Source organism: Penicillium diatomitis (genome assembly GCF_028827545.1).
Source record: "Penicillium diatomitis strain IBT 30728 chromosome Unknown utg000005l_segment0_segment0, whole genome shotgun sequence".
Taxonomy (NCBI): Eukaryota; Fungi; Ascomycota; class Eurotiomycetes; order Eurotiales; family Aspergillaceae; genus Penicillium; species Penicillium diatomitis.
Window position 1 is genome coordinate 3,155,978 of NW_026623177.1, and position 23,775 is coordinate 3,179,752.

The 23,775-nt window shown below is 52.8% G+C and overlaps 8 protein-coding genes across 8 annotated transcripts; 2 read left to right on the forward strand and 6 right to left on the reverse strand.

Annotated features, from left to right (window-relative positions):
• Window positions 1-196: 196 nt before the first annotated feature.
• On the reverse strand, window positions 197-2,506 carry N7539_005523 (uncharacterized protein; the record flags this gene model as incomplete). Its single annotated transcript, XM_056935125.1, has 1 exon — window positions 197-2,506. One exon carries the CDS (start codon window positions 2,504-2,506, stop codon window positions 197-199), a length of 2,310 nt encoding a protein of 769 aa, XP_056790319.1.
• A 1,734-nt stretch (window positions 2,507-4,240) lies between these two features.
• Window positions 4,241-5,320, forward strand: N7539_005524 (NADH kinase POS5; the record flags this gene model as incomplete). Its single annotated transcript, XM_056935126.1, has 1 exon — window positions 4,241-5,320. One exon carries the CDS (start codon window positions 4,241-4,243, stop codon window positions 5,318-5,320), a length of 1,080 nt encoding a protein of 359 aa, XP_056790320.1.
• A 272-nt stretch (window positions 5,321-5,592) lies between these two features.
• Window positions 5,593-6,730, reverse strand: N7539_005525 (hydroxyacyl-thioester dehydratase HTD2; the record flags this gene model as incomplete). The annotated part of the gene is made up of 2 exons (XM_056935127.1): window positions 5,593-6,088; window positions 6,177-6,730. The coding sequence occupies 2 exons, from the start codon at window positions 6,728-6,730 to the stop codon at window positions 5,593-5,595; spliced, it is 1,050 nt and encodes a 349-aa protein (XP_056790321.1).
• A 467-nt stretch (window positions 6,731-7,197) lies between these two features.
• On the reverse strand, window positions 7,198-8,905 carry N7539_005526 (putative aromatic-L-amino-acid decarboxylase; the record flags this gene model as incomplete). The annotated part of the gene is made up of 3 exons (XM_056935128.1): window positions 7,198-7,786; window positions 7,863-8,793; window positions 8,857-8,905. 3 exons carry the CDS (start codon window positions 8,903-8,905, stop codon window positions 7,198-7,200), a joined length of 1,569 nt encoding a protein of 522 aa, XP_056790322.1.
• Window positions 8,906-10,269: 1,364 nt separating this feature from the next.
• On the reverse strand, window positions 10,270-11,133 carry N7539_005527 (uncharacterized protein; the record flags this gene model as incomplete). The annotated part of the gene is made up of 3 exons (XM_056935129.1): window positions 10,270-10,681; window positions 10,807-10,937; window positions 11,014-11,133. 3 exons carry the CDS (start codon window positions 11,131-11,133, stop codon window positions 10,270-10,272), a joined length of 663 nt encoding a protein of 220 aa, XP_056790323.1.
• Window positions 11,134-12,366: 1,233 nt separating this feature from the next.
• On the reverse strand, window positions 12,367-14,089 carry N7539_005528 (uncharacterized protein; the record flags this gene model as incomplete). The annotated part of the gene is made up of 4 exons (XM_056935130.1): window positions 12,367-12,780; window positions 12,866-13,536; window positions 13,617-13,878; window positions 13,967-14,089. The coding sequence occupies 4 exons, from the start codon at window positions 14,087-14,089 to the stop codon at window positions 12,367-12,369; spliced, it is 1,470 nt and encodes a 489-aa protein (XP_056790324.1).
• Window positions 14,090-17,549: 3,460 nt separating this feature from the next.
• N7539_005529 (ATP11 family protein) lies at window positions 17,550-18,688 on the reverse strand (the record flags this gene model as incomplete). The annotated part of the gene is made up of 2 exons (XM_056935131.1): window positions 17,550-18,441; window positions 18,513-18,688. The coding sequence occupies 2 exons, from the start codon at window positions 18,686-18,688 to the stop codon at window positions 17,550-17,552; spliced, it is 1,068 nt and encodes a 355-aa protein (XP_056790325.1).
• Window positions 18,689-20,734: 2,046 nt separating this feature from the next.
• On the forward strand, window positions 20,735-23,475 carry N7539_005530 (beta-glucosidase; the record flags this gene model as incomplete). The annotated part of the gene is made up of 4 exons (XM_056935132.1): window positions 20,735-20,804; window positions 20,935-21,541; window positions 21,631-22,670; window positions 22,751-23,475. The coding sequence occupies 4 exons, from the start codon at window positions 20,735-20,737 to the stop codon at window positions 23,473-23,475; spliced, it is 2,442 nt and encodes an 813-aa protein (XP_056790326.1).
• Window positions 23,476-23,775: the final 300 nt, after the last annotated feature.

Here is a 23,775-nt window from a genome sequence, read left to right on the forward strand (position 1 = left end):
CTGTGCCTCTGAGAATTTGACCCAAGCGAACAAATTGAGCGAGGCATTCAACACAAGGGTCCATAATACTAAAATGATTACTGCCCGTAGAAAACAGGAAGTCAAAATCGCAGCTCCTAACGGCCCGAGACAATATTCTGTTGCCACCGCCGTCGTTTAGTCTTGAGTAGTTGGGCGTATCTTAACTCGCGGGGGCTCAAAGACTCGACTGTTCATTGTCGCCAAAATCAAAAATCGAAGCATTTTTTCCCGAAGCGCCAAGATCAGGGAGACGGGCGATATCGCCGTCTCGGTCTCGAGTAATTTGACTCAACGGGCGACTAAGATAATGGCATTTTCTCGGCGTGTCGCTTCCGAAATGAATCTCGCCATCGGAGGGCCAGTCGGAAGCTTCGCTAGGGTCATGGTCAAGAGGCACCTGAGCAGGCAAGCCCAGCATGTCAGAACCAGGAGAGTGTATGATTGACGCCAATCTGTCTGGCTGGTCAAAGTGTCTGCTCGTTTGATCTGGGCCTCGCGGCACAGCCAGTTCGGCAATATCGGCATCGGTGGTTCGTAGTGCGTTCTGAGCTACAAGCAAGGTGAATGAATCGTCAGAATCACTTTCCATGGAGTAGGTTGAGCTGGGTGTGTCTCGTCGCCTGTTTGCGGCTATGGGAGATTGGGAAGGGCTTTCATGTTCTTCAGAAGTGGGCTCAGAAGGCGATCCTCCATCACTAAGGGGAGCAATGTAAGAGATCGTTGTCTCACTACTTTCACGAAAGCTTCGCACGGCATTCATGAACGCTTGACCAAGTGGACCTGGCCAAGCCTCATCTTGGACCATAGGTAAATCACCTTCTCCTTCCAGGACTTGGTTGTTGCCACCCAGGTCCATTGTCCATGCGTCATGCATATCTTGCGTAAATACCTCATGCCACTCCTCTGGAACATCCAGATGCCAGGCGAGTCGCCGGAGCGCAGGACGGTTGTCTTCGATGCGGAGAGACCGAAGATTCTCCCGCAATTTTCGGCGAAGACCCCTGTGACAAGTTGCTTCTCCTCTAATAAGGTCCAGTTGGAGGAATTGCCGGACCTCTGGGTCATCGCGCGCGATCTTTTCGATATCAGCCAGAGAGAAGGTGGTGACTATTGCCTCGCGGGGAATCGATCCCCAGATTGCATATTCCCCATATCCCTTCCAGCGATCCACGATCGTGTCAGTGATTTGGGCTAGAGGCTGAGCTGAGAAAACATATCCCTGTAGACTAGGCATAATACAGGTATCAATGAGCGTGATCTTCGCCTGGTGCCCATTTCTGAGTGCTCGATGAAGTGGCGCAATCGGTCTCGCAAATGCCGATATAAAGGGAGTGGGAACTTTCTTTCTTGTGACATGGACCTTGAAAAGCCTGAGGAATTCGTCGACTGAACACTGATAGGGGGATGGTACTTGGGGATAATTCTTGACAAATAAGCCTGCTACCAGTAAATTTCCAGTATTGATTCCTTGCGAATGATTGTTCGACCACCGATACAACAGTTCCGGCGGTTTTGGTGTGTCTCCCGAACCACAAAGACCAGGAATTCCCGGGATGTCCATGATATGTGGGATGTCATCGGGACAGCTCTCGGGCTGTTCAAAGGCCTGACAAGGTGTGCCCGGCGTAATTTGAATCTCCTGATCATTCTGAAGTTCGAAATTCACACTCGTCCGAGCGATGGGAGTAGCTTGGCCATCTTCGTCACTGCTCGTGTCTGGAATCACGAAAGCGCAATCGATTGCGTTCTCTTTTGCACACCAAAAGCAGACTTTGCCGTGACTTGTGACCAAGGGCTCAAATGACTCATGGGTCCTGTTTGGATTTGCAGGCTCTGACGCGGGCCGTGACTGCTCTTGGACATCGCCTATGTGGGATTTCATGGTACCTTCCGAAGACCAGAAAGTCTCCTCCTGGGGCCGGAGGTAACAGGCAAGCAGAATCGATTTAAGAGCTTCACTCGGCTCCTTATCGGCACACACTGTATCCCCCGGGATCAATATTGTGTCTTTCTTTTTGTCGTGGATGGTCAAGCCTAGCTGGGAAGCTGTGAGTCGAATCAAGTGGATGATGTCCTTCCACTCTTTCTGGGTGCTGAACTCAGTGTCAACATGGACTTGGAACCAGACTGGTCGCCGTTGACGCCTTAACCAAGACCACTGAGCGTGTAGCGTGCGATACGGAATATTCTGGTTTCCGAAACCACACTGGATCAGGTCATGGCGAAAGACTTTTGAAAAAATAGCCGAGACCTGATAGTTTCCGCAGTGAAAGAAGCGCCAGAGACAACAAAGGAACTGTCGCTGGTAAGTGTTCCACGACAACTTGGGTCTCTTCGACTCTTCTTTTTTCTTGTGCTCACTCTGCAGGGAGGACATTTCGGTGTGTCGCCATATATCACTCGACTTTGCTAGGCTGGTCAGGTGAGGGTCAGGTGAGGGGGAAGTATCAATAACCTTCGCGTGGCATGGAGTTGAGGCAAACATTTCAAGCTCGTGGGAGGAAGTCGTAAGCCCAAGTCTATGCGGAGAAGAGTGGAATTTGCAGATTGACCTATGGAATGTGCCATTCACTCGCGGAAGTTGCCCCATACGTGATCCAAGGCTACCTGCTACACACTTGCGTACTTTCATGTTCTGCTCATCGGAGACTAGATCAATTGACCAAGACAATCATAGCATCTTGATCGATAAGCTAGCCACGCCAGGTCAATCACAATTTGGCCGTGACGAGGCAATGCACCTGGTCTTAAGCAGGAACCCCTGATTGTAAGAAGAATCGGAATTTGTGACTCGTGAGAGCTACATCAAGACTGAACGGAGACGCTTGGGCCACGTATTGCAAAGGTATACAATCTGGCCCTAGATTTTTGATCCTGCGATCAATGTCGTTTTTGGATCAGCTGGACAATTAGGATCTCGCTCAACTCGTAGGAGAAGACTATAACAAGTCTAAAAGAAAGTTCTTCGCCAGGTAGCTTCACAGGGGAGAAAATTAGTACTTTAGTCACCTAGAGAAGAAATTGAAAGCGGGGATAGGTCTTGTTCCTCGCTGCTATTGCGGTCGAGGAAATAGTTGGGCTCTATCAAAAAGAAAGGACGATGCGGCTGATCCTTATAGAAAACCCCCGGCTTCTCGTGTACTGGGATCATTTACGGTTTTCGAAGCCCTGGGAGGTTGACTTTGAGCTGGCACGGACAGGTGTCACACCCTCGGTAATAAGGGTCATATTGACGGACATTGCTCTCGCTTGTGTAGGCCCAGAAGTTATGTGATAGAATAGAGGTTTCTCCCCCCTGCTGTCTCTTGCCCGGTTTTCCTATTTCTATCTCTTTCCACCTTCTCTCTTTCTTCTAAATTTCTATTTTGTCTCCTCATGAATTGGCAATCAATCATTCCACTCAATCTTTTCTCTTCGTGTGACTAGACCAGTTTGCCCATCAGTATGTTGAAGCTCGGGGATATTTCGCGTCAACCACAGGTTCATGGAAAGTCATTGAGTTATATATTGCGCATTCGATTGATAGCGTTTCGAAATCATACAAGCGGTAGCGCGGTGTCTCTCGTATCAAGCCAAAGCAATTCTCCTGTTTTGCTATCCAGAAGAAGTATCTCTTATCCTACTCAGAGATCGTCTGCGTGAAACGTGATCGACAAATATAGATGTTGATATCAGAGCGGTCAGCATTCTGCCCGAAGTGCGTCACTGCGAATGCGGAGGATCTCCGGTGAGCTTCAATCATTGACAATTTTAGTTCGAGAGCTAGATCGGTCGCACAGCGTCAACCGACTCTCCTCGGTTACCAGTGGCGCTAGCTCTTTCTGGGCGCTTCATCCAGAGTCACAATCGTCTCCCTTTCTCGTTTGAAACGGCTGTCGCGACTATGCAATATTCCCAGTCATGGCGATCTGTGCAATTCCTGCGGCGATGCTTCTCCACATCCGCACCACGACGTGAGATGCGCGATCTCGGAGCTCTATCGCAACGGCTGCTTCCTAAATATCGAGGTCTATACTGACTCCCAACACAATCAGATCTATTTGCTGACTTCAAATCTACGGTCAGAAACTCGTGGCGAGCTGCTATCCCTTCAATGGCCATCGCCACCGCGAAATGTTCTCCTAGTGCGCAAGGACTGTGCCCCAGCGGTGACCGAGTCGTTAATTGAATTTGCCAAGTATTCAGCCCTCACTGCGCTTATGGTTAACACAAGAGTCTCATGAGTCGTCAATATAGTCATATCACTTCAACTTACCCGTCTATTGCCGTCATTCTAGAACCCAAGACCGCCGCCGAGGTCCACGAGTCACTGGCCCATCCTGTCTACACCGCACGGCCAGAGGCGACGCCGGTCGCCTACCACGATAAAGTTGATTTGACTGTCACTTTGGGTGGAGATGGTACCATTCTCCATGCGTCTTCTCTCTTTGCAACGTGTCCAAATGTACCACCCGTGTTATCATTCAGCATGGGCTCGCTCGGGTTTCTGAGCGAGTGGAAATTCTCCGAATTCAAGCGGGCTTTTCGAGAGGTGTATATGTCTGGCGCCGGCGCCGGCGATCGAACGCCTGTACTGGAGACGGCCGTACCGTCCTCTCGTGAAGCATTGACACAAAATGCCGAGGATCCTCAACCAGGACCAACGGGCTGGTCTTCGGTGAGAGGCCAGTGGATGGGTACCACTCGGGGTGCCCCCATTCTCATGCGAAACCGGTTGAAAGTTGGTCTCTTCGCCGCGGATGGCCAGGAGATGACGCCTGTACGAGGGAAAACCGACCATGGCGAGGGAGTTTACGTGATGAATGAACTTCTCATCCATCGTGGCAAAGAGCCTCATCTTGCGATCGTTGATATCTACCTGGGCGGTCGGTTCTTGACCGAAGCGGTCGTGGATGGAATCATCATCTCCACTCCGACGGGAAGTACCGCGTATAGCCTCAGCAGCGGCGGCAGCATCGTCCACCCACTTGTGCCTTCCACCCTGGTGACGCCCATTTGTGCGAGGAGTCTCAGCTTCCGACCCCTGGTGCTGCCATGGAGTACACCGATCACTCTTCGGCTTAGCGAGAAGAACCGGGGGCGGGAACTGGAGGTCAGTCTGGACGGACTCAATCTGGGCCAGGGCATGGCCGTTGGAATGGAAGTTCGCGTGTGGAATGAAGATATGAGACATGGGAAGAATGAGTGGCAGGGCGGCGTGCCGAGTGTGATGCGTCGGAGCATGGGTGGTGAAGCCCACGAAGCATGGGTAGGCGGGTTGAATGGTCTACTCAAGTTCAACTATCCTTTTGGGGAGTAGGCATGGATTTTTTCCCAATTTCTGTCATTCTGCATATTCGAGATACCCGGATGCATAGGACCCGCTAATGAACTGACTTTCTGCCGTGGGGATGACTCGTGATGCCAGTGCTGCGATTTCTCCAGTCTTGTGTTGAGAAAGCTTCGTCTCAAATCAAGGCAAGACACGGGCCATCCCTTATATTCTGGACCAAATATCGGTAGCCTCAAAAAATGACATGGGAAGAAGACCTCGTGTCAACTTTCACCTACTAAAGATCGATCAAGACGCCCTCACCCCTGTATCTCAGCCTTCATGGCAACAACACCGCCAGGACCCAAAATCTGCAGACGAGCAACGTCCAACTCATCCTGCAAGACAACGTCGTACCTGTCCCCCGCATATAGTGGACTCGTCGCTCGATATGAAATACTTCTCGGCAAAATCCCCTTCTCCCCGACGTAGTCATTCTTCCGACTCTGCACGTCCCGCCACAAGTCCAGCATCAAGATCAAGTTCAGAGGTCCGTGAACCACCACGTCTCTGTGGCCTTCCACGTCTCGTGCCCATGGGAGCGAATAGTGGATCTTGTGCGGATTGAACGTCAATGCTGAGAATCGAAACAATGTCACGGGGGACTGGACAAAGGTCCTCGAATGGGTGTTGTCCTCAGATAAGATGGCTGATGCCGAAGCACGGGATAAATGTGACGTTGATGGAGGCAGAGAAGTTGAAGGCGTAGACATTGAAGGATTTGGTACTGGGAGAGCCTTTCGAAAGACCCAATTCCTGCAACAAAGCCCATCAAAGATCAGCCAGATGTCGAAACTCCCAGGTGCCGGATAGATGCTAAATGAACAAAACTCAACCCCCTTACCTCCGGTCCAGTACCGCCACCCCTTCCTCATTCGAAAACTCCTTCTCCACACCAACAACAATCATCTCCTCGCCTGTCTTTTTCACGATTTTTGGTTCAGCGCTAAGCACACGCGTCCTCTCGCGAACCTGCTGTCCCACGCGCAGCGGGTTCGGCCTGCCCCTCGCGTCTCGCGGCCACACAACCTCCCCGCCGGCCCACATGCGCCGCGTAAATGGTGACTGGGGATTATACGATACATCAGTACCGTCTGCGCCGAGCTCATCTTCGACGAATCCCGGCGTGAAGTAAACGAGATGGTAGCCGGGAGGTACTGGGGTGCCGATAGAGGGGCTGCCAGACACATCTATGACTGAGGACGAGCTGGCGTCTCCATCCGATGAACGGCCAAGTGTTTGTGAGAGAAGATGTAGCTGGTTTGCGTCGAGAGATTGTGTTCGGGATTGAGGGCCGGAAGACTGGAATTTGGAGAGGAATAATGCCGCCACGGTGCTGGCGGGCGGGTCTGCGGAGAAGAAGCGGGTGGAGGAACTAAAGGCGCGAAATCGACGCATCGTTGCATGAGGTCGTGGACTGAGATGGAGAGTCATAAAAATACGTGGTGCGCTGACCTGGGAAATGACTCTGTTGTATATCACCAAGGAAGCAGACAGTTGAAGAGATAAAGTGTCAATGTGCAAAAGATGCCGACCCAATGCTCGCGCGGGGAAAATTGTGGAGAATTGGAGTCGGCATGATGGCCGAGGCTGGAACCCTCATCCGTCTGTTTACAAGTTGTTTAGTGTCCACTCTCCACTCCTGCCCGGTAATAGACTCGGGCATTGAGCGAGGCCGCCGAGACGTGCAACAAAGGTCCTCATCGTTAACTGATATGCTGTTTCGGGTTGAGATAAATCAGATCACTCCATACGCGGAAATACTCCACGAATGTGATTCACAGCTCAAAAAGCCAGTCTTCTCTAGCGTGTCTATGTACAATTGCGGGGACAAACCACGTTTCACAGCAGAAAACCTCCGGTAATCATAATTTACCTTGCAAGATCTCTTCGGCGGCCTTGACCACAACGTCAAAAGCATTGCGCACGTACTTTTCCTCGGCCATCGGATTGGCGCTTACCACACGAATCACATAGATTCCATCGATCACAGTAGAGGTGATGAAAATCTCGCCTCGCGAGTTGATCACTTCAGAAACTTGCCGTGTGACGAGATCTGCTGCATCATCCTTGCGCACCGCACTCCCACCGGTGGACTGGCCGTCGGAATGACCGTTGACATGGCCATTGGCGGGTTTGGAACCCTTGATCCTGAACACTGTCAAGGCAAATGCGGGTTTGGTCACGATCTCAAATAGGTCGGACCGTCCTCGAATCAAATCCGCGAATGTGTTACCCAGCTCGATTGTTCTGCGAATGTGCGCCTTCATTCCGTTCAGACCGTAGCTGCGCATGACGAACCAGATCTTGAGCGCGCGGAAACGACGGCCCAGAGAAATGGACCAGTTACGATAGTCAATGACAGTACCCATGTCAGAGTATGGGTTTCGCAGATAGGTAGGGGTGATGTCAAGGGCGTTGGTCAGGTCGAGGCGGTTGCGAACGAAGAGGACACTGTTTTGGCATTTAATTAGGTCTGTGTCTGGTCGGGCGTCACAGATGCCGAGTACGCGGCAACTTAGAAACTCACCTGGCGTCAAAGTTGACCAACAACCACTTGTGCATGTTCATGTTGAAGCTGTCGACACCCTCCGCAAAGTCCTTGGCAATATACTGCCACTCATCCGCGACCAGAGCAGCACCCGCGTACGCAGCGTCCACATGGACCCAAATCCGCTGCCAGGCCGGCTTCTCCTGGAGCACAGCCTTGATCTCTGCAAAACGATCCACGCTGCAGGTATTAGTCGTGCCAAACGTCATGGTCAGATGGTACGGCATGAGTCCATCCTTCTCGCACTTCTCCAAGACCTCCCGCAGTCGGGCTCCCGTCATCTCCATGTTCTCATCCAGTCGTGTCGGGACAGTTCGGAATCGCGTTCCAGCGATCAAGGCGCCCTTGGCCGCGCTGCTGTGCGTCTGGTCACTAGCGATGGCTACTAACCGCGGCTGGAGATCCATTTTCCGCTCTTCATATTCCATCGAGCCTTCTTGCAAACCCTCCGCCAGAACCATCTCACGTACGCGTCTCTCACGGGCGGCCACTAGCATTGTAGCGATAGCATCGCTGGCACTGTTTTGAATCACTCCACCACCCAGGTTCTCAGATGTACTGAGAAAGCACTCCGGCAGGCCCAGAGCCTTGGCAACCCAATCCATCACAATGGTCTCCATCTCGGTACAGGCAGGAGAACAAAGCCAGTTGAAGGCGGGTGCTGTGAAAGTGGCCGAGTACATTTCACCGAGAATACTGGGATAGGTCACGCTGGCGGGATAGTAAGCCATGAAGTTGGGGGACTGCCAATGCGTGAGGCCTGGCTTGATCTTTGTGTCGACATCTTGTTGGATGGTCTCCCAGGTCTCTCCGTCCGTAGGAGGGTTCTCGGGGATCAGAGGACGAAGATAACCGGGGTCAACAGCGGGGAGAACCCGGCGATCAGGGACGGAATCGAAATAGTTGACGACTGCAATGACAGGGTGTTAGTTACGACAACAAGTTCGCTTGAACATAGACTAGATCAACCTACTATCTTCAATGGCAGAGTGGGCTGCCGCCCGAAATTGCTGCCCGTCCATCTTTGCTGAATTGCAAAGCCGAGGGGAAGAAATGCCGTTGGGGGGTGGGGAAAGGAAATGCGGGCAATACTGCAGCGTGCGTGAGCGAGTGCGGGGAAGAAAAAAAATGAAACAGAGGTTCGTAAGACCTGGTGAGAGAGGGACGAGGTGGTCGCTTCTGGTCTAAGGAACAGCAAAGTGATCTGACGTCCTCAATGTGGTTCACACGATCGGTATAAATAAGAGGAGAAGGGACTGTTCGGAAATCTCAAAGACTGTCTGTCGAATCGTTGATCGCTCGGAAGCGGAACCAGTTCCGAGATGTGAGCGCGTGGAAACCCAGCGGAAGTTCACTTCCCGTTCCGACGCTGTTCGGTCAACACTCGGATAATCATGGAAAACAGGGTCAGATAACAGTGACAAATTGCTGCGCATGCACACAACAGGCTCGGCGACTGCTCTGAACTAACACTTGCACGGCTTCCTATTTTCTTGTGTTCCCGGGGGTGAAGCTTCAATTTTTCTTCTCTTTTTCCTTCGTTCAAAATCATCATCTGCTGGTGGTAGACCGTCGTTCGCGGTGCTTGAAGCCTTTCTACGCTCATGAGCAGACGAGGCCCTACCATGCTCCGGTGGAATTTGTTTCATTCGATCACTGATTCATGATTTCCGGCTTGCGCATCACGACTCTATGTAGATCATGCTTAAATTTGAGGTACTAGCTATCCTAGGACCAAAGTGGCCTTAGGACTGAAAATGTGCCTCGTCAGAGGCCACAACAACATTCTAAATCCTATACGCCGAGCTCGCATCGAAGCCAGCATCGTAGCCAGATCCGCACCAGCATCGCAGCTAGGAACGCAGTCAGTAACGCAGCCAGTAACGCAGCCAGTAACGCAGCCAGTAACGCAGCCAGTAACGCAGCCAGTAACGCAGCCAGTAACGCAGCCAGTAACGCAGCCAGTAACGCAGCCAGATCCGTAGCCAGTATCGCAGCCAGCATCGTAGGCTGTAGCTAGTAGTATCGGCGCTAGTAGTATCAACTGGCAGCTAGATCCGTCGAGTCTAGCCAATTACGGGCTAGCGTCGCGGCCGTAAAAGCCAGGTTGATGGATCGTAAGTCACATGATTTGTACTTCGCAGACCGCTATGGCAGAACGCCTCTCCCCCTAGGGAAAAAAAAGAATACTATTATATGGGCCCCCCCCCCCCCTAAGCGTATATCCCAAAGAAGTTAGCCTAAACTACTGTTGTAGTGTCTCTGACGAGACACAAGAATGGTACATAGATGGTCTTGTATTCACGTGATCAACCTGATCAATAAGAGGCAAAAAAGCCCAGGCCATACTTAGAGTAGGGACTGTTCAAGAATCCAAAGTGCCGCTTCAAACCACCACAGCCATGGCCAAAGCCGCAGCAGCACCCCCAACCAACCAGACCGCAGTATCAGTCATGGCAGGCATGGCAGCATTCGACGAGGTCGGGGTAGCCTTACTCGCTGAAGTCGCGTTGGTCTCAGTGGCGGTACCCTGCGAGGAGGAAGTCCAGGTGCTTGTACCGGTGGAGGCAGCAGATGCGCGAGTCATGCTCGGGCTCGAAGCCAAGGCTGACGCGTCCGTGGTGGGCGCGACCGCACCGGTCTCAGTGGCCGTGACATGCACGGGGACCCAATAATTGGTCGGCCAAGTTGCCGGGTTGATTGTCGTGATGAGAGATGAAGTGGAATCGCCCGACTTGAACAATCCGGTACAAGCGGCAAATGTTCTTCCCTCAAACCGGCAGGTCTCTTCGATGGTTCTATCGGATACTCAATTAGCGGGATGACCTGATGATGGGACAGGAGAAAGATCGTCGCAGATTCGGGGGAAGGCTGTAGACTCGATAGATGGTCCAAGAAGAAGACAGGGAGGCTAGAAACTCACAACTCGGAGATCAGGGTGAAGATCATCGAAGATGGACCCTGAGTCACCGTCCAAGTGGCCTCGGGAAGACCGCAAACAGAAAGATCTTGCCCAGATGGACAGTCGATCGCGTAGGTGGTCATCGAGTTGCTCTGCGAAGCCAGTCAGCTCTTGTGTATTGGATGTCTACCATGAGGTAGATCATGGTTACGACAGGGTATTCCTCACCGAACCAACCACTTTCGCATCAGCGGTCTGCATGTCTGAGCCGGGCAGGAACAGCGTAACGGTGCTGTCTGCCGCAGCCAGGGCCGCGCCGGCGACCAGAGCGAGAGACTTGTAGAGCATGATTGCGGAGAGATTCTTGGACGATTTCACAGCAAGACACTAGCCGACGGACAAGAAAGTGTCTAAGTAGTTTGGTGCCTGGCTAGAGAAAATGTGGGGGAGGAAATGATGAAGAAGAAGAAGGACAACAATGACAATAAGAGTCCTTTTGAATGTCGCGGAGAAAGTCAGCACAGAGCCTCAAATCTCACTCTTCGTGGCTCAGCGGCCAGACCTCGCTCATTCGACCCTCTCCCTGCATCGGGATATTTCCCGCTACAAGAGACGTAGCCTGAGATATCCCGAAACCGGGAGACCTTGCTGGGAGACTTTTAGCGGTGTCCCTTCAACCCTTCCGGCTCGCCAAGTGTGCGGCTGGAAGTTCCGAAAGTCTTAGCGCAGGCCGTGCCTGACTTTCAGGTACGCGAGGAGTCGAGACACGGCAAATGGTCAGAAGGCAAACGGTCAGACGGGTCAGTCTGACCGGGTTCACGACGGTGTAAGCTTTTCGACTAAGCTGGAACACGCCAGCTGCATGTCAGATGCAGGTACCCCCACTGGGGGCCACTGGGGGCCATCGACGAAAATAAGCGCAGAAACAGACTCGAACCTCGAAAGTACCTAACTCTTTCAGCCGCGCCCCGAGGTGACGCGACCCCCGTAAACTTTTTGTACGGTACCGAGCTACAGCACTTGACACTTCTTCACGATTTGCCATGCATCACCTACGTAAGTCCGGACGTAGGGGTCTTGGACAAAGCTTCACCTTCGGCATAGATCTCGCTTGCCATAGTTGTGTGTTCGGATACTCACCCCGTCCGCGAGAGTCCAGTCATTAGGTCGCTTACAGCCATCCATGGCTTCTACGGGTACCAGGCTGTAGGCTGTGTCAGCTGTGGAAACTGTCAGATTATTATGTCAGACTGTCAGACAGTTCCGTGGCCAAAATTGATGGGGCTTGGTGAGATAGCTTCCGTCAATCTGTTGAATTCAGTCCCGCGGGATAATCTGACCGGCCATTGATTTTGAAAATAGCACCTTCCCAAAGTAGCCTAGATAGACACCCCGGTACATAAGACTGCCCAGTAACTGGGAAGCTCGAGGATGTGTGCAATCAAAAAGAGCCGGAGTTCGGTCCGTCTATTCCTCTCTATATAGTGTATAATACTCCATCAACCTCCCAGGGCACTGCGAGTATCTTTTCATCGAAAAAAAAAAAGGCTCCCAACCTCTCCAAAGTCAAGTAGGTTCGGTTCAAGAGTTATTAGCACACGTCCAGGCCGAGGTCCCCCCATTCGTCCGATAACTGTTGACGATGCTCAGCACCGACCCATAGGTACCCGCAACCATCAGGAAGAAGCCCGCCACGATCACAAAGATCGACCAGCACACCATCCACTTCCAGCGCGTGGTGCGGTGCGTCTTGCCCTTGCTCCAGTTATCGTACAGCCACATTCCACCCATGGGTTGGAAGCACATGGGGGTACCGAGCAGGGCCCCGACCAGCGACACCAGGTCGCCGAAAACGGGAATGGAGCTGGCGATAATGTAGGCGATAAGCGTGACGCTGAAAGTGCAGGCGAGCCAGGTGATCCAATGGGTGAGGGTGTTGGCGGTCAAGTGGCGAGAGCCTTTGAGAAGACGGACGAAGATGTATTTACCGACGATCTGGAAAGATGAAGAATGTGAGTGGGGTTGATTTTGGCAAGCATCGCCGGGGTGAGGATCAGGAAGGAGAGGGTTATCAACTTACGTGGACGAAAAGCAATGTGCTGACAATCAGTCCCGGCAAGGCAAAGCCATAGCTCACTTTCTTAACAATCGGGCCAGCCGATCCAAGCGCCGGGGATGAAACGTATGAACCGCAGAAGTAGTAGATCACCACGCCGACCGCGATGTAAAAGCCCGTGACAACTGACTGACAGACAATCAAAGCGCGATTGTAATGTTCCGGCTCGCGCATCTCAGATGCGATCGAGAAGAAAGCGGGCGTGCCGGCAAAGGCAAAGACCAAGGTCGAGATGGCGGAAATAGCCTGGTAGAACGATGAGTGGGCGAAGAGTTTGTAGTCCGATACCCAAACCGCGTCTTTGGGAGCGGCCGATGGGCGATCCTGAATTCCCACGGCGACAGTGACGATCATAACTGTGAGAAAGAGAAGAAAGTTAGGGTTCAGGATCGCTTTGGTGAAAGGGCAAGCCCCGGGACTCGCGGCGAGGGGGGGGAACATACTCGACGTCAAGATGGCAAAGAGACCGACCCAAGCCAGCCATGAGATGCGACCCAGGGTTTGAATACTGGCAAACAAGAAAGCAATGACCGCCGCCACAGCGACGAACACGGCCGTGCAAGTGGCATGGGAAGAGACTGCATTGAGGCCGATCGAGATGCCCAGCATACCCGATCCCGCGACGAAAATCCACCCTACAATGAGAAAGATCAGGACGTCGATTAGCACACGGTCTACTCTGCAAAGCTCAAGGACTGTACAGACGTCCACTCACAAAGACAAAACGCAGCTCCAAAGAGAATGCGGCCCGGACGACCCAGCAGAAGCTCCCCAACGTCGTCGATGTTGTATACTTCGCGATGGCGCAATTTAAAAACTCCAATGATATAGTCGGACCACGTTGTGATCGCCGCGATGGCAATCAAGCAAATGATGCCGGGAATCACACCGAGCGCGTCGAAGGCGATTGGGATGGATAAGACGCCCAGCCCGATCTGTGTTTTCATCATAAGCACAGCGGTTCCTTTCCAACCGACCTGTCGTGCAAATCAAGATTCATCCATTAGTTATTGTTGACACCCAGGAGGAGATCGCCACCGATGTGAATGGTGGTAGGGTACTCACTGCACGATAGTTAGGGCCGTCCTCGGTGATTTCACCAAAGACGGCATCGCGAGATTCTTCAACCATGACATTTTCTTGCGACGACTCGCTACCGAGAGGACCCTTTTCTTTTGACGAAGACATGATCGTCTGCCCTGGGGAATGAAGAATCTTGAAGAGGACTGCGAATCGAATATGCGATGATGAGTGAGGGTCAAGCGTCTAGTCGACTCCAAAAGGCACCGGAAAAAGTAATGAAAGAGGAATGCAAATGCAGGTCGAAGACACCTCAACTAGAATGGAGAATGGAATTGCCTGCTTGCTTCACTGCGGGGGGATTCGGTTGCAGTTTTGAAGGCGTCTTAAATGTGACTCGAATCCATTCCCAGGGTTTCCAACCCCACGAGGCCCTTGTGGCTCCGTCCCCTACTTACCAGACTTTGCCCGCCGTGAAAGCCCTGATGGAGGAAAAGTCGTGAAAATCCGGGGCAGCCTTTACGCCTCAGACGTCTCTCAATCTTTGGGTGGGCCAATCACGCAACCGGGGGACCCCGTAATTAGAAACGCCTCCGGGGAAACCTTGACGATTGGGACAATCCTTCCAGGCTCAGTTCCAAAGGGCCATCGGCAGTCACGGCACCCGGGCACAACACCGACTTTGCGGTCGAGGGCTTGATTTGGAAGGCGGGTGGCACTCAGACCGGCTTCCCGTGCTCGGCCGCCTCGATCCCCGGGCCGGTGCAGAAAAGCTAATTACAGTTCTGAGTTCACTACTACCGAGTAGTCGACACTGGACCGGGGAGAGAAGTCAGAACAGTGAGCAAATGAACCGTATGCTCTGGGGAGATTAGCAGAGCCGAATCCCATGGACTGAACACGGCTGCATTGACGAGCAACAGACGAGTAAAATACCTCATTCATTGCTGCCGCGCAGCTGTCCCGATGCGGTCAATTGAGGGTCTCGGATCGTGTGGATGTCACGACTCGCGACACCACCGTTACGGCGAGTGTCTCTGTCTGTCTGATCCCCAGGTTGCCCTTTGGTCCGTGAAGCAAGGCCGGAAGCCAAAAGCGGAAATGCCAAGACCATCCGGGAGTCACTGTACTCACCGAGTCGACTCCCCAGTGCCCACCGGCCCACCGGCCCACCGGCCCAGTCCCACGAGTCCCCAGTTCCCTCATCGCTCGGACGGAGAGCGGACTCTTGCTTTCTACGTGTCCCGTGGCAGCCTCGGGGAGTCCCTTTTCTATACCCTCATGCCACCGGCAGTACCACGAGGAATTCACCTGTCACCAGCAGATCAGATTGAATTTGAGAATGCGTTGCCGGTGTTCGAGGTAGACTTTGGTTTGTGAAGCAACCTCCAAGATCCGGGACAGTTCCGGAGGAGGCATACGATGCCAGGCCGTGCATCGATCACGATCATCTGCAAAGAGGAATAGGCACCACAATTTGCCCCATTAGGCAAGCCAACCCCGAGAGTGTGGGGAGGAAGACTTCAGGCTCTGCAATCGATGGATTCGGGGTGACTCGGGCAAGACGACCCTCACTCATCATTATCGGCGATAGAGTGAACATGCGCCCGTGGAATGAACACCACTGACGAGACTCGACGCGATGGGGATCGTAATCCACAAGCAGTGACCCTTCTTCCACCACTTTTGACTTTGGACGCCTCAAACTCTCGTGTCCACGAGAAGAGGTCTGTTCCTCAAAAGCGCTTCCTTCCTCTTTGATTGTTGAGGTCATCGCCCGTCAAGGACGAGCTACTTGGTAGAAAAGCCATGTCCATTGTCCACTCTTCCAGGTTGAAAGACACCGCACCGGACTATGGGAAATGCTGCCAGTGCCTGGAGCACAGTAGGACACCCATCATCATCGAGGCCCTGGACAGGTTGGACCAGAAAAGTCATGAGACGAATTCAGGGCCCTGACCCGGACTCAAAACGTGGATCGAGCCAGTCGGGTCGAATAACGGGGCTGCTTAAACTTTTGCCACCGACGGGGGCTCTGCAGGGGGCAGACACCCGCATCCAGAGGCGAACAATTCAAACACATGGTCAATCGACGTCTTGCGGTGGTGGCTTTCGGTGAGGCGTCCTGGGCTTCGAGGAAGAGGCGATATTCTCTCGTTCTGAGTAACCTACAACGGTCTCGCATCTCGATCCTGTAACAGGGTTTGATGTACAACCAAGGCCATAGAGCTGTGTCTCCGTAGTCTGCAGTCTGTAACTCTGTACTACTACTCTGTAGTCTGTAGTTCTGTACGCGTCAAGAACACAAACCGCCCACGGTTCCACGGATTTCACAAAGCCACCTAAACCTGAGATCTCAGGAGTCGGGCATTCGTCGCCACACTCATTATCTCAGCGCCGGCGCTCTTCTCTTTTCCGTGCACCATCACAGACCGGGCGCAGCCAAGGAAGAAAAAAAAGAATTGAAAAGGGGGATGAAGAGACCTCTCTAAATACGAGTCCCGTCCTCCGAAGTCCCCGACCGTCTTGTCCTTGGCTGTGTGGAAGATGCGTACTCGGAAGCGTGGTTTCGGCCCGAGGAAATGAGACCGGGCACGGGTCACGGGACACCGACGCCAAAAGTCGAGCATGTGCCGCCAGAGACACATCAGCTAGCTTGATCTGAGAAGCCCTTCGACACGACCGTGATCATCGTGGCTGTGAATTCAACATGGGGCTCATTGCAGTAACTCACGATTTGGCACACAACTCGGTGCATCAGGTACGGGCATGCGTGGTACGCACCTCGAGACGACACACGCGATGCACCCGTACCCAAGATTGCCTGTACCTGCTACCTGGGCTATTTCCTACGAACTTACCTACCTTACCTTGTCCTACAGTAGTTCCTACCTAGTAAGGTACTCTACTACTCATGATCCGAGGACCAAGTGTGTAGAACTGTAGAGAAACCATTGCAGGTGGAAGCTTCTTAGCCTATCCCTCCAAGTGATCTACAGTCCCCCATTTCTTCAGGGCCCCCGCCCTTTTTCCAACGTTGATGTGGTGTGGAACCTGAGAGCGAAGAGGACTTCTCTCTCTCAAGATCCGGAACTCATCGATTGCTCCCCGTGGGGGTTTGGGTTGCAAGCTCCACCTTGAAGAGAAGAGCAGGGATTTTATCAGTGAAGGTCGACGAATAAAAGTATCTAGCCTGCGGCAGGACACTATTAAATCTATCCCAATTGAACAGAGGAAAGAAAAGAAACAAGATGGAATGTGGGTAAGTTCCAATACTCCCGTCCCGTCTACCATAGATGGCCTGTCTGTGCATATTGAACTATCAACTGATTCCGCAGGATATAGGTAAGAAAGCGGGGGATTACTCACATCTGCATGAAGTTGAACGACACCCAAGAACCTTGATACGGATTCGTGAATCACCTCGGAACTTGACGGTCTAGAGATGGATCATGTACTTGAGTCGAATTAAAGATTGCTCTCTGGTGACCCTGCTAAGCCAATTGCACGATTCCCCCGTGCACGGTGGTGGATTATTCCCTATAATACATTTTACTAGCACTGGGACGTGCTATATACCCGGACAGTTACTCAAACACCGCCGACGCGCTTCTCCCCAAAGCAGAACTCAGTGAATTCGCTCCGTCTCCTCCATCAATTCTTCCACCTTGAAGTTTTCCACATCGCCGCGCGTAAACATACGCACCAACTCGCCCTTGCGACCGCTGGCTTGCCCGCCGAAATCGTAGAAGCGCTGCACCGAGCTGACCAACCAAGTCGCCTCGGTAGTGGAGACGCCCCGATCCGGCATGACTTGGCCATGCATGAGGACCAGCCCCTTGTCATCAGCCAAGTCCAGATGATGCGTGACCGTGGTGTGCGGCTGCGCAAAAGAGCCATGCATCTTGAAAGCGCCCAGGTTGGTGAAAATCACGGTCGAAGTATGGTTGTTGATTGTGTCCTTCTTGGTCGCGACGAAGTCCTCGGCGGGTGGGTGGAAAGCCCATTGCAGGAAATGGATCTCGGCCGCGGTCTGCGCAGGGGTACCGTCCGGGGTCTGCATGTCCTGGTCCGCAGCCTGGCGGGGAAGAGGAAGGATGAACTGGGGGTTTTGGCGGGCTGCCTCGGCAATGCGAAGGTAGGTATCTAGAGGAATCGCAGCGCAGATGGTGGTGGAACTGTTTGCGAATCGCAACCGCCATAGCGCTTCAATCTCCTTGGGTGGCAGCTCGCGAATCTTTTCCACGTCGATATAGGTGCTCAGCGGTTTAATGGGGCTTGCGCTGCTGGAGACTTCCCGGGCGGCCTTTTCTGTCGCTGACGCACCTCCCGTCGTCGACGATGATGATGATGGAGGGTGAGAGGCTGGAGGTGTGTTTGCTGTGAATGTCGTCTTGGCGCGGGGAATCGGCGCGTCAGGTTCGGGTTCGGGGGTGGCCACTGTAGCAGCTTGTCGACGAAGGTCCTGGATCTTGTCGCTGTACGCTTCCTTTAAGGCTTCGATAGAGCCCAGCCCTTCCCTGATTCCAGTGAATAAGTTATGATGCACTGAGAAACAAGTAGTGCATACAACAGGGCAGAGGTGACTCACTGCTTGGCCTTTTGATCCAGCTTGTTGCGGTATTTCTCCATGATGTGATTCGGATCGTGGTGGGTGGCCAGGAAGCGCACATCATGAACCTGCGCCCAGCGTCGTTGCTGGGATCGCAGGAGATGCGACTTACCCTTGAGGAGTGGTTGAAACCCTGACAGCCGCCGGGATGCCATGATGTGCGTAGAATTAGTCGATCACTAAGGTGGTCTTTGGCAACGGACTATGTTGTCCGAGTCCATCAATCTTTGGGAGCGATAAGGAAATTCGGATATCGGAGTATGAATTTATCCGATACAGAGGAGCCGCGCCTAGAGACATGACGTAATTCTCGGAACCGAACATCCATCCCGCCATGATTATTGTTGATACACGCCTCGATGAAATTGACAGTTCATTTTCAGTGTAATCATCGATCGCGATCCCGGGAAATGATTTCGCGAGGCGATATCTGCGGTATTCTGGTCGAAGGCGCGTTCCCCAGGTCGAGGCGGGTGAAATCTGTTGCCCAGGCCTATCCATGCAGACGGGAACTATGTGCTTTTTGACGTAACCTCTAGAATATATAGACCTCTTCCTTGGCTTCAAAATCTTCCTTGGGGTCGTTGCTTCCGTCAATTCGGTATGCTTGATCAATTTCTATGATCTAAATTAGCATCCATTGCTTCAAACATTGGGACCTTCCGACGCTATGCATGGATCTCTTCGCTCAAACTTCTCGAACGCCGGGGAAGCTTTATCTGATCCGATACCGAAGTTCGATGCAAGCCAAGGGAGACGTGGATAGCCTGATTAAGTCCCGTCCTCGGCTAAAAGGTTCAATATAACAACTTAGTCTATCACACAACAACCTCTAGATTGCTCGTCGTATCTCTCTGGTCACCACATTCGGTCTGTAACTGTCTTTGACAGTGGATGATAATAATGTCCTACCAGGTTCGAGGTTAGGATGAAGTGAATCTACCCCGAAGAGCATCAGTCATGGTCGAGGCGGCATGGGCAAATCTCCGTGAGGTGGCATGCATATTACTGAAGGTTCAATTCGAGCTCGAAAGACGTACAAAAACGACTCGATGCAGTCAGGTACGACCTACTGAGACCAACCTTGGGGCTTGGTAGGCGGGGGAGTACATTTTACCTCATCACCTGCGAATCGTTGTACAGTCTGTCCAAGGGTCAGGGTCTGGTATCTGAGGTGCGGGGATTGCGATACTGTACCTTGAAAGGTATGGATGACACGTGCGCTTGCTGTGCCGATTATGACAGGTTGGCCGAGCTTTTGATTTGAGACTCTCTCTTCCCAAGTCCCCCAGTCCCCTTTCACACGTCCAATTACCACGAATGAGTCGAACACAGACACTACACGATCACTATTGCAGCGGGTAAACTCTGCTTCGTGGACCTGCTGATGCCGCACGGCTTGTCGGACCGGCCGTCCCCGCTTGTGCCCACCCCCGCACCTGACTTGTGTCGTGTACTTTGACGATGAACTGGTGGACGATCTGACGACCGTCTGCTGCAAGGGCGCTAAGAGAAGGGAGGAGGTACGTGCGGTCGACGAGATCTTAGGCGAAACTCCAGGACCCCAGTCCAGTGGGTATGGTACCACCCACTGCAGCGCTGTCATTGATTGCACTATCGTGCTCAGGTACTGTAGTTGCTGGACGCTCAGTCGTCATCGAGAAAATGTGCCCCGGCCGGGAAAACCTCGGGAACCCCAAGCGGACACCTCTCCGTGTCAAGTTGAGGTACCCGAATGAGCAACGGAGCTGAAGAGCGATCTGTTGATTCCACTCTTACGCTTCACCAATCCAGTTCACCTCTCGCTCTCATCCTTCGTTGCTGAACCACAAAAAGTGTCAACTTGAAAGTGGGGAGCGAGGTGAGACGACGGAGCAGGATACGGGCAAGCGAGATGACACGGCGGCAAGACAGGCTATAAGTATAACCGTAGCTTTGCCCCTCTTGCAATGAGAAACTACATCCGTGGGCCCTGTAGAATTGCCAAAGTCTACGATTTCAGCTCGTTTGGAGTACCCATTCAAACGAATTGCAAGACTTGATCTGTCTTCTGGCCGCAAATTGCAACCTGAATCGTCTGGAACGATTACAAGATCAATCACCGACGCAGCTTGAGTTCGTTAGCAACGTTGACTTGAGCCATCGCCGTATTGTACCACAATACTTTTGGATACATCCCTCAACGCCTTAAGCCGGGAACAATGGCTCCAATCGATGTGGAAAAGACGATCGAAGAACTCACCTTGGGTGAGAAGATTGCGCTCACAGCCGGTAAGTGCCGTCCTCGCGTCTTGCGCGTGCCTCTAAATCGAAGATCAAATCACGAGACCGAAATCCCCGTGACGTTCTTCCGCCCCCTCATGGGATCCCGATCCTTGGCTGAACTCCCACTTCCATGCAGGACGCGATTTTTGGCACACAAACCCCGTTCCTCGTCTGAACATTCCCTCATTGCGCACATCCGACGGCCCGAATGGAGTCCGTGGTACCCGTTTCTTCAATGGCGTTCCTGCGGCGTGTTTCCCGTGTGCGACTGCCCTCGGTGCCACGTGGGACGCCGATCTCCTCGGAGAGATTGGTCTCTTGATGGGTGAGGAGGCCATCGCAAAGGGAACACACGTTATTCTGGGACCCACCATCAATACCCAGCGCTCACCACTCGGCGGTCGTGGATTCGAGTCATTCTCCGAGGATGGTGTGCTCTCAGGAACCTTGGCTGGCTACATGGTCAAGGGCATGCAAGAAAAAGGAGTCGCTGCGACATTGAAGCACTTCGTCTGCAACGATCAAGAGCATGAGCGATTGGCCGTGAACGCCATCATCACGGACCGAGCGTTGCGTGAGATCTACCTGATGCCCTTTCAGTTGGCCATGCGCATCTGTCGTTCGGCATGTGTGATGACCGCCTACAACAAAATTAATGGCACGCATGTCAGCGAAAACAAGGCGATCATCGACGATATTCTGCGAAAGGAATGGGGATGGGAAGGTCTCATCATGAGTGACTGGTGAGCATCAATACTCCCGAGGCGAGATCGTCTGCTGCTTTTTGAGTGGTTTCGCCTCCGAACTTGATACTGATCGAAAATCTCCTTAGGTTTGGAACATATTCAGTCTCCGAGGCCATTGAGGCCGGACTTGATCTCGAGATGCCCGGCAAAACCCGCTGGCGAGGTGAGGCTCTCTCTCACGCCGTGACTTCGAACAAAGTCGCCGAGTTCAAGTTGGATGAGCGCGTACGTAACGTGCTCAACCTGGTGAACTGGGTCGATCCGCTGGGCATCCCAGAGGGAGCTGAGGAAAAGGCTCTGAACCGCCCTGAGGACCAAGCCTTGATGCGCCGTGCCGCTGCCGAATCCGTCGTTCTGCTCAAGAACGAGGATAACATTTTGCCACTGAAGAAAGATGGACCAATCCTTGTCATTGGGCCGAACGCAAAGATTGCCTCGTACTGCGGTGGTGGTTCCGCTTCTTTGGCCCCGTACTACACCGTCAGTCCTTTCGAGGGTGTCACTGCGAAAAGCTCGGGTGAGGTCAAGTACTCCCAGGGTGTGTACTCGCACAAGGATCTTCCTCTCCTCGGTCCACTGATGAAGACGGAGGACGGCAAGACTGGTTTCACTTTCAAGGTTTACAACGAGCCGCCCAGCGCAGGCCAAGAACGTACTGCCGTCGACGAAATTCATCTTGTCAACTCATCGGGTTTCTTGGCGGACTATGTTAACCCCAAACTCAACTCTTTGACCTTCTACGTCGATATGGAGGGCTATTTCACCCCAGAGGAGGACGGCCTTTACGACTTTGGTGTTACTGTCGTCGGCACCGGCCGTCTCTTGGTAGATGGCGAGGTGGTGGTGGACAATACCAAAAACCAGAAGCAGGGATCGGCCTTCTTCGGTACCGCTACCATTGAAGAGCAAGGCACGAAAGAACTCAAGGCCGGCCAGAAGTACAAGATCCTCTTTGAGTTCGGTAGTGCTCCCACGTCCGATCTGGACACTCATGGTATCGTTGCCTTTGGCGGTGGTGGCTTCCGATTTGGCACCAGCCGTCGTGTCGGTCAAGAGGAACTGATCTCCCAAGCCGTCGAACAGGCCAAGGGGGCGAGCCAGGTAGTCATCTTCGCTGGGTTGACCAGTGAATGGGAGACCGAGGGCTATGACCGAGACCACATGGACCTTCCCCCGGCAGCGATGAGCTGATCAGCCGGGTGCTAGAGGTCAACCCCAATGCTGTTGTTGTCATTCAATCTGGTACTCCTATCACCATGCCATGGGCCAACGATGCCCGTGCACTTGTTCACGCTTGGTTTGGTGGTAACGAATGTGGCAACGGAATCGCCGATGTTCTGTACGGTGATGTGAACCCGTCTGGTAAACTTCCACTCACGTTCCCTCGTCGTTTGCAAGACAACCCTTCCTACCTCAACTTCCGCTCTGAGCGCGGTCGAACCCTGTACGGAGAGGATATCTACGTTGGATACCGCTATTTTGAAAAGTCCGACGTTGCGCCCGCGTTCGCCTTCGGCCACGGTCTGTCCTACACTTCCTTCAGCCGATCCGGCCTGAAGCTTGATACAGTCCCCGAGCAATCTAAATACACCGAATCGGGAGAGCCCGTAACTGCCACAGTCACGGTCACCAATACCGGTTCGGTTGCCGGTGCTGAAGTCGTGCAGTTGTGGATCGTACCTCCGAAGACCGAGGTCAACCGACCGGTTCGTGAACTTAAGGCCTTCAAGAAGGTCTTCCTTCAACCCGGCGAGACCCAGACTGTCGAATTGACCGTGGAGAAGAAGCTTGCGACTAGCTGGTGGGATGAGCAGCGAAGCCAATGGGTCTCCGAGAAGGGCAAGTACCAGGTCTCTATCACCGGTACTGGACCGGAAGAGCTCAACGCCGAGTTCGAGGTTGGCAAGACAAGATTCTGGCTCGGCCTGTAAAGAAAGAAGTCTCGAGTCTACAAGAACGCATCTTTGCTCACACAACTAATCTGTGCATGACCCAACTGAAATGAATATCAATGACACTATTTTTTCCTATTGCTTTGAAAACGCCCACTTCGCACACGTCAGTAGAGGTAGCTCGGTTATCGAAACGGCACGCACACCACTTTTACATATAGATACTGTAAATGGATTGCGACTGTAATATCAAAGCATTAGGTTTGTCGTCTTCCACAAGTTCCAGCTATCTATGACCCACTCAACCATCGACATACTCTAGTTACACTTCAGACAATC